Raw genomic sequence first — 10,427 nt, 5'->3', positions numbered from 1 at the left:
ATTTAACTGAGTTGTACCTCTTCTATCACGCGTACAGATAATTGGCCAGCATCCCAATAAATAGGAATTCAGTCAAATTACAACAGTCTGCTTGCACAGCACATTCTCTCATCATGTGCAGCCCACACTACTGCCAACTGGCTGAGCCAAAGGACTACACGCTTCTATGTAATATTACTGAGTGAATGTTTCATTTTGTATATATTTTGGTTAACATGCAGATAGTAGCCCTTCATTCTTCATTGCAAAACTTTCTTTTATAAATCAGAAAGTTTGCACACAGCCCACATTATGTTACCCTGCTAGCTAGCCCACCACACGCTAAGGCTGAGCAATTGTATCGATTCTGTGATATAAATCGCTATTTTCTTTTCCCAAGAAAGTATCGATTTTTAAGCCGCGACTATCGATACATAAGTTCCATTCAAATCCCCCGTGTTTACCCCCGTTCGCGTTGCAGGGCAGTCGGGACTCACCCGGTAACGGCGAGCGGATGAGCCTCTCAAAATCTGACGAAAATCTTTGAAACTGACCTTTGTTGATCTGAAATGAAGACAGATTCAGCAACTGCACGGCCTATTTCTCGCTTAAAATGTTTTCAGAGACACGTTTCGGTGAACTATTTTAGTAAAATATGAGATTGTATTCTGAACGAGCCGCCATGACAGTCTGGCTGTGAATTTCCGGAGAAAAAAGAACCACGTGACGCGTTTGTCCAATCAGCTGCCGGTTTTCATTTTCTGGGAAACAATCGGACTGTTAATGGAAACAATACAGAGCAGCGCCGCCTGCTGCTATGGAGACGTATTACGTTTCGCGCAGAGCGTACGCTCAAGTCGGCGTTTCTTCGGTGTGTTCTGAGGAGAAGCCATGGTGCGATGTTTACTTACCTGGTGGCTAGACTGGCTACCTCATATGTTCAGTGTCAAGCTAAAAAAAGCTGTCAAAGAAACTGTTCAGAACAGGCCACTTGCTGCACTTTTTAACTCTCCATTGTTAATTGCAATACTGCTTTCAATAAATGGAACTCATTTTCTCAACACATCTTTGATTCATTTTGTCCAGCATTTGCAAGCTGTAGACTCTCTGTCCTGTCAGAGACATATATTGTGTAATTGATGTTTTTAGTTTTCAGTTCAATTAATTAAATCCAAGTAAATGGAACACTCACAAGATGTCACCATATCACTGTCCCCTTTAAATCTTTCAGAAAATAATGTAAGTGCATCGAATTATATTGAATCGTATCGTTGGCTAAATATCGTGATATATATCGTATCGTGAGCTGAATATCGTGTATCGTATCGTAAGATTAGTGTATCGCTACAGCCCTAATACAAGGTAATGGAGCCTTTTATACATTGCTGTGTTTCTTTAGAAATAAACAACGGACACATAGAGTCTTTAAACGCTTCAGATGTAAAGTTATTCTCTGTCAAAGTGACGTCAGAATGAATGGCAGTCAATGGGATGCTAACGGGAGGTGATGGCTTTTTAGCATCAAAATGGTGCCATAGGAGGTACGCGTTCCGAGGAGAAGCTTACCCCCTTGAGTAGAACTGATGTTTTGGTACAAAACATCTGAATCACAACCAATCCAGTTCAGGGAATTAAAAGCTCTGTAATACAATCAACATCAATCAGTCACCAGCTTTTACAACTACACTGATTTCACAGTAAACATAACGTGTTTCACCATTCACTGCCAGTTTGATACTAATGGAAAGCATTACCGGCTGTACTGGAGCCATTTACTACTGTGTGGAGTATTGATCACTGCAGATCATAAATGCTCTTCCTGGGTCAAGATGTCTGGTACTAGGCCTGCATGATTCAGGGAAAAATATGAATCACGATTTTTTAGCTTAGAATTGATATCACGATTCTCTGCCACAATTTGTTTCTCACGAAGTGTTATTTTTATTGCACACATGAACCATGACAAAACAAAACAAATTGGCAGTACCAAACATAGATTTTTTTGGCACCTAGAGCACATTGCACATCACCCCAAGCCTGTAAAAATAGAGGCTTCAATGAATAAATCAAATGAAGTACATACTGGCCATTTAAGTTCAGTAGGCTACTAAAAATAGTGACATAACACATTGAACTAAATATGGCCCTGATACAGGCTCTATCTGAACTCCTTGAACATGTCTTTACATCATTAAAACATGTCAATCAACATGCTGCAGCTTCAGTCTCTAGAGAAATGGAGTTTGTCAACTGCCAATTTAAGTACAGTATCAAAAACAGAATGATTTCTTAGCACGCTCTTTAACTGCCTGCCTTTCATGTCTTCAGCTGTCCTATCAAAATAAAAGCCAAAAATAAATAAATCGAAGTCATTTAAAACTTAAATCGCGAACAGGGTGAATCGAGATCGCAATTTTATGAACGATTAATCGTGCAGGCCTACCTGGTACATATGGTCTCACTAATTACATGGCAGTCGCTCAATCGTACACAATCAACAGGCTATGGTCACAGTAAGACTGAATGAATGATAAAATCATTTTTATTATTGTGTCGTGCATAAAAAACAAATATGCCCAGCCCAAACAGGCTTGCAAGACACCGTTGTTTACAGCAAAGGACCAGATACCAGAATAGCAACATAAATTACATTATTTAAAACAAATAAACCTTCTTGTTGTTTTTCCCCTGCTTTAGAGACAGAGGTCGCCAACTGATATACATTCAATTTAAACGACCACTCGGCATTGCCGTCATCAGTCCACCAAAACATTTCAGGATTTTGAACAGACATTTCATTTAAGATGGGTGTTCTTAACCCATCATAATTTCCTGTACTATAAGAGCTAGATTTGCGGGATTTGATGAAACTATGCCCAATACCCGCAATGAAATTTAGGACCTATGAAAGTGTGCACCCACTGAACTATTATTGCAACTTGCAAGTACTGTAAGGTCATTTGGAACAGCTATAAACACTTTTACCTTTAGATGTGGACAGACAACGCTTCTATCAAGCATCCCCCAATCTGGGCCACAAAGCATAACCATGCTGCACCTTAACAACGGGCTCAGGCAAATATAAGGGAGCATTATTATGTAAGGATAATAATGCAGTCCTTGTCCCAGACTAAACTGCCCTCAGCAGCAGCATTGTTTGGCAAAATGGATGATGGATTTCCTCAGCTTCCTGATTCCTAGAGGACCTAGACAGAGGCTGGGATGGAGCAGCCTGCTCCTTGAGGAGAGTATCCTGCTACAGTCAGGACAACCCTGGACCCGACTGTGGAGCAGAGATGGACTTTCCTGCACCCCAGTTTGAACCCTGACTCTTCCTTGACCTGGAAAACTCCCAAATAAGCTTCAACATACAAGGTCATATAATAGCAGAGGATATTATTTGACATGTTTCAAGAGGAATTATGACTCCAAGTCATTGTGGGCAGACATGAAAAGAAGAGGAGGAAACTGCAGCAGATTATCTATCAAGTTTGTTTTAAGTATCTGGGTGGGAGGCAAGAAGACATGGGAGTCAATGGCTAGCAGTTCCAGTCAATTGACATTCCACAGGCTGAGAAGAATTTAGGATCTTTCCAACTGAGTAACTCTAGGAACCTATTAGTTCGGCTCCTTCCTTCCTTCCTTCCTTCCTTCATTTATATGTATTGACGTGACAAAGTCCTTTCATTTCTATGCTGAAAATATGTATATCACAATCAATTATGCTTTTGATATGATAATACTTTGTCAGAACAAGTCTGACATTTTTCTTGCATCCCAGCAGCTACATTTGCAATATTAACTCAGACAAAGATTTAAGCATACATGCAACATTACAGTCACACACAAGACAATAAATGTAACACCCTTTGCTGTACATCTGATCTGGGATTAAGCTCCATATTTAGTTTTTAGGATTGACTGGTGCACAAGAAAGTTCTTCAGTAAAACCTTGTACCTCCGGGTAATATTAATACACTGCTAGTTTCATCATTTGAAGCGGGCATGGACTGTAACATGGCCAAAAGAGCTCGATAAATACAGATGACCAATGGCCTAGAAGCGTTCAGTCAACTTTCCATTTTTATGGTGCTACCATAAAAGTTAAACATTGAACTTTTTATTTTTTCCTAAAACCGAAATGAATGCCACACTGGCAGCTGCTCTAAAAGACACAAACATTTCCTGAAAGCTAACATGCTAATGGGTCACTTCATTCAGTACTGTATGTATGTACAAATCAACCACCTGACTGATCACCTTTTCATTTTTGGCGTCGGTCAACTGGATAAAAATAGAAACTTTACGACAGAAGGTAGCAGAAGGTCATTCTACTCTGAGGTTTTCTCATTTTTGCCCTTTGTGTTGAACAAACAGACGGAACAACTTTGAATAGAGTAAAAAAAGTCCTTTCTGTGCCCCTCATCATCCTCTATCGGTCTCATCACATTCCTGGAAAACAAAACCCCACATATTCAAAGGATGTAACAGCTTTTGAAATAACTCTTTGTTTTCCTACTTGAAACTTTCTGGAAAGAAAGATGGCATTCTGGACTTTCTTTCTGCCATGGCCTGATTATATTAAAACAGAATACCATTTAAAAATACATAATACAAGAGCATTATGATTCCTCCCAAAGCTAGACAGTGTAAAGCCAGGATACAAACATCCGTCTGTGTGATCATCCTTCAAATGCTAAATATACAGAGGGGGAAAACTGTCAATCCAGTAGTGACACAGATAAATGAAGGAGCTTCAATACAAATTCTTCATCAAAAAGTTATGTCTAATATTAAGAGAATATTTTCCTCAGTGGCTAGCCAATCTAACCTATTATCTTCGTCCCTGAACCCTAGTGAAAATAATATAATTTATGACTTACTTTCTACATTTGGCTACATTAGATGCTTTCCATTGGACTCATGATGAAGTGGGAACATTATTATGACATTTAATCCAATCAGTGATGATGTACATCTACCTCCTACTGCTTATAAAAAAGGGTTAAAACCAATTGTCTTTCATGCATCATAATAAGCTATTAATTGATATAAATGTGTTGTTTTTAAGCCTTTTTCACACATAGTTCCTTGTAACTTACTTGGAAAACCTTTCATGCAACGCTAGTTGCAGACACATTCAGGAACATTCCTGCCTTGCGTTTTTTCACCCTTGCAATGGCAATGCCATGACAGACGGGGGAAGGGACAGCCAACAGGGCTTATCCCTGCAATGTGGGGGGAAATTGGCGGAACAGATTTCCCTGCATATCGATTTATAGACAATGAGCACCTACACTGGACAAAAATAGATACTTTTTTGATCCTTAAACAAAATCTTCATTTCATGTCTTGGAAACGAAATATAGCCTATCACAACACAGCAGATTTTTTTGGTCATTCAATAAATAGTCTATATAAAATAACCACATGATAAGCCTATTTGTGTTTACTCCTGTGTGAATTTAATGCTTAACAAACAAAGAGTACTTTGAAGAGTATTTTCTCGTTTTATTAAGAACTTTAGTGCAAAATTAACATAACGTCAGGATCAGAACATAAAGTGTTGTCCAAATGACATAAATATGCTGTAAAACAGTTCCACCACACAGTCTCATTTACTGTAACAGTTCATCATCTCTGTAGTCTAAACTTCACACACACACACACACACACACACACACACACACACACACACACACAGTGCATTTCACAATCTTTGTGGGGACCCGTCATTGACATAATGCATTCCCTAGCCCCTTACCCTAACCTTAACCATCCCAACTAAATGCCTAACCTTAACCTCACCCTAACCAGAACCTCATTCTAACCCTAATCCTAAAACCAAGTCTTAACCCTCAAACAGACCTTTAAAGTTGTGGGGTCCAGCATTTTGGCCCCACAAAGCTGTCCGGACCCCACAAGTATACTGTATAGACCTCACCAATGTAGTTAAACAAGAAGAACATATATATACACACACACACACACACTTGTATAGAATTTACAGTATGTCTGGATCTGCATGGTTGCTGTGGTTCCCATACAGCTGTTTTAGTAGGGGATCCACACAAAGGTTCAGCAGTGAGATCCAATTCCACTGCTGACCTTTTATTTGATTAAATACTGTACAACGTGGACACAAACTCATCCATTCCCTATCTGGAAGTGGCTGCATGGACATTATTGCTAAAGGCACTTTATACAAATGACCTACTGAGGGAAACTTGACCAGTGGGTAAGGTTAAGTGTTGTGTGCTGTATTTTCTTTCACTTTTGGTTTCTATGAGCAACCACATGACCAACCATCCCACCAACTCTACAATTACCCTCCTCCCTAACCAAAGGTTCAAGGATAACGTCTGACATTAGATTTTGGCACGGATGCTTAACTGATCATTTGTCCAATTCGTCCTGAAAGTGGGTCATTTGTTACACAGCTGGCCATTTGGATAAAAATACATTCAGCTACAGCAAATGTCATCCACCAACATCAGTGAGAGTTAGAGCTGCGAAGATGAATCAAATAGTTGTCAACTATTTAATTAATCGCCAGGTATTTTTGATAATCGATTAATCGCTTTGATTGTAAAAATATGTTGTGGTTTCTTCTCTCCTCTGTGACAGTAAACCGAATATCTTTGAGTTGTGGACAAAACAAGACATTTGAGGACGTCATCTGTGGCTTTGGGAAACACCGATCGACATTTTTCACCCTTTTCTGACATTTTAGAGACCAAAACAACTAATCTATCGATCGAGAAAATAATCGACAATGATAATAATCGTTAGGGACAGCCCTAGTGAGAATCACAGATAGTTTAAGTTTAGTTTTGCATGCTGCATTAAACACAAGATTTAACGACAGGCCATTAAGTCTGATTTCACCTTTGCAGTGCAGAAGTTTTTCCCAGAATCCAAAACTGTCCACAACTATAAAACTACTGAGAGTGGTATTTGATATTGGCAAGAAAGAGTGGTAATGTAGTAGAATCTGAAAAGTTGGGCTGATGTATTTATAAAATAGTTAGGGGATAAAACAGATGTTCCTCTTTTTTTTTTTTTTTCAACGTTTTCATCACTGGAAATAGCTGCTGTAAGTGGCACCAGTCCTGCTGTGGTATTTCTATTAAAGCGGTTGCAGTGAATGCTTTTCAATGTAGTTTTTCCTCTTAGAGTTTTTCTCAGTCGCTTTGGTACATTTCTCAAATCATTCTTAACTTTGCAAACCAGTAAGTCGATTTCTCAACAACTGCCTCCACCATACAGAACTGAGTACAGAACACTGAAGACTGCAAATACGTGCAGCATCAGACTCCCAGCTCCCTGCTAGGAAAATGTATGACCTCGACACCAACAAACACTGGACCATTACAGTAAAATGAAGTCATATGAGCTGATATATGTATCCTTCAAAATAAGAGCTTCTGGTGGCCGTACAGGACTTTTATCTGCTCTTCGCTCCTACTGAAGTTTGCGTTTTCTCTGTAAAGACATTAGGGTAGCACAGCGAGATCCAGCCAATGGTAAGCAGGAATTTCAGGGGGGGTTTGAGCATTATTATGGAACCCATGCAACTTCAAGGAAAGGCCCGCCTTTCACTAGCATTCACACACTACTATTGGCCAGGCGTCCATCCTTACGCGAGGTAACGTAACCAGATTTGTTCAGGTCCTATCCCCTGACCAATCGGCTATCCTAACCTTAACCACTCGAGGTCAGTGCCTAACCCCAACCAATGGAGCTGCTTCGTAGGGCGGGCCTTTCCTGGAAGTTACGTGGGTTCCATAATAACGCGGGGATTGATCCCTGGGCAGAGAAGAATGCTTCATCTCTGTCATCTCTGCACATTGTGATATTTTACAGAGACATACTGTAGCTGTTGATTTCAGCCACTCTGGGGAAAAGTTGGTATGACAGTGAGCGACGGCTGTGCCCTGTTTGATAACTGTCAAATCCTCAGGCCTAATACCTGATCACTTTGGCCAGCTAACAGCGAAGCAACGTGACATTTTAGCGATTGGATCAGGTCCATAATGAATTCAGGGCCTTAGATCAGTCCCACCTCTTATTTCCCACTCAGTAATCTGGCTGCGGGAGGATTGGAGAGTAATCTGGATAGAAGGAGGGAGACAGGGAGGTAGATAGGGATGGAGGGAGGGAGGGAGGGAGAGGGACAATCCTCTCTGGTGTGATTCCTCTTTACAACATCAATTTCTGTGGGAAATGTGCTATAATGTATATTATAACTGTATATTGACTCTTCACTATCGTTTCAGCCCTAAACTGATCTACATCAGTAACTAGACCACAATTTGCACTAACTGTATTTTGACTCTTTACTACATGTCAGCAGTGATATAGACTGTCTATTCATGTATATTGGGTTATTACCATATCACTTTCGCATATCCATCGACTTACTTACACCTCACTTTGCGCCGGCTTTGTAATGCCTACTTGATCTGTAGCCCATTGTATTCTGTATTCCTGTATTGTATTGAATGTGAAACTGTACGTTGTCTTGCACGCTTATCCACGTCTTAGCCTGGTCGCCGTTGCAAATGAGAAAGTTCATGGGGCACCAACCTTGTTTTGAGATAAATGTCTTTTATTCGCTATGTCTTGGATAAGTACTTCATTACCCACAATCCTGAACAATCCCACAATCCTACAGTGATGCCTCTGATTGGTGGAACTCATGCTGGGGGGGGGGTCAGTACCCGATCTGTGCTGCCTCCACGATCCATCATACGCATGATGATAATCCTGTTTTACGAGGATTTATGACACTGCACGAATCACGATCTGTTCCACGCTTCTGCCGTTAGCCTCCGCCGGGAAGCTAACGTTAGTTTAGCTAACAGCTAATTCTGCTAACCGCTAGCTGACAGCTTGATTCAGTCTAAAATAACGTTAACTCAAACTTAACACTGGGTAAAGCCGGCTACAGCTGACGTAACAGCCGTTATATATGTTAACCGTTATTTTCAGGTTTTATTTTGAGGGTCTTTTAAAGTTATTACATGCTGTCTCTGCTAGCGGTTAGCCGAATTAGCTGTTAGCTAAACTAACATTAGCTTCCTTTATTCAGTGGTGCGCGGTGGTTTATGGGATGAGTACTTCCTTCGCTCGATAATGAAACTATGTACACAGTCTTGTACCTTTGACTTTTTTGGGGATTTTCTGTTGTTTTTTCACTCTAAATGATATGTTGTATGCTTATGAGTCAGTCATGTCTGGTTAGCCTAAGACATGGTCTAAAACTCTTTATATACGGATTTTTCCAGACGTCAATGGGAGAAATGAATGGGAAATATACTTCCAGAAGCCAAGGTCTCTCAGAGGAGGGGCGGGACTGTTGAGCTCTATGTGACTCTTTAGATTTGATGTGTCATCAATCAGACTGCACTGACAAATAATGCACTACCGTTACTAGGCCTACGAACCCATCCATAAATAAAAATATTATTGTAATATGGGATGTGGAAAAAGTCTATGCATGCACAGTTAAGTATAGCCTAGAGCTCAACTACAGTATGTAGCCTAATATAAACACAGAACCCACACAACAAGTACCTTTGCTGTTCAGTCCTACTAATAAACTGTAAATAAATGGACGGAGCGAACGCAGAGACGGACAGATTCGAGCTAGCTTGCATAACTTTGCTCCTCTGTCTGCTGTGACAGTGCAACTTCACAGTGCGCACCCATGCTGCCTCGAGCGCTGTCGGGAATATCGGAAGGACCGTATCCAGTTGCATGTGACCCACCCACCTACCTACGTAGTAGCCCAAATATAACGGTAAAAGTTTATAGTCAGTGTTATCAGGGAGACTTTGGCTACCAATTTAAATTTAAAGAATGGGCAAGTACATTCCTGTATTCAGCCAACTGCTTTTCGAAAGCAAGAGTTTCCGAGGAGTACCTGAAAGCAGCATTATCCTACACCACTACAGCGTCGCTGTGATGCGTGCTGTGAGATCACTCATCCGAAATCACCGTCATTTCACTGCTACAAAGACTCCAGCTGTCCGCCCACTTGTTCCACGCTCTATGCAAACAGCACACGTTACCACACAAAGCGAGTACAACACAATGTTCATATTTCAACGCGACTCACCGTTAGTTGTCTGCTTTTTGACAGTTTGTCGGGAGTCTGCGAGCGTCGCTGTCACCGCTACGATCCGCCCATCCGAGTATGCGCTCTTTGGCCGCAGACTAACCGGCTCCGCCCCGGATAAGCTCTGTTCCAATCATAGATCGATGTCGGTGACTGGCTTTCATTTGATCCAATGGAATTGAAGCTAATCTGTGAGGGACGAGGGTATTGTCCAATCACAGCTTTCAAATCCTGGGCAGGACCTTCGTCGTCACCAAATGTACTTTTGACGGACACCTTATACACGCAATGGAAAAGTTTGACTCCTTTTACGGGACGCTGCCGG

At 40.9% G+C, this 10,427-nt stretch overlaps 1 protein-coding gene across 1 annotated transcript in view; it reads right to left on the bottom strand.

The window, feature by feature from the left end:
* Positions 1-10,254, bottom strand: part of LOC144537064 (uncharacterized) — a 142,183-nt gene extending 131,929 nt beyond the window's left edge. Inside the window, 2 exon segments of the mRNA XM_078280481.1 lie at positions 10,103-10,212; positions 10,214-10,254. Coding sequence (XP_078136607.1) covers positions 10,103-10,212; positions 10,214-10,239 — 136 coding nt within the window. The 5' untranslated portion in view covers positions 10,240-10,254.
* Between the last annotated feature and the right edge of the window lie 173 nt (positions 10,255-10,427).

Source organism: Sander vitreus, chromosome 22 (genome assembly GCF_031162955.1).
Source record: "Sander vitreus isolate 19-12246 chromosome 22, sanVit1, whole genome shotgun sequence".
NCBI classification, from domain to species: Eukaryota; Metazoa; Chordata; class Actinopteri; order Perciformes; family Percidae; genus Sander; species Sander vitreus.
This window is presented reverse-complemented; position numbering and strand designations above follow the sequence as displayed.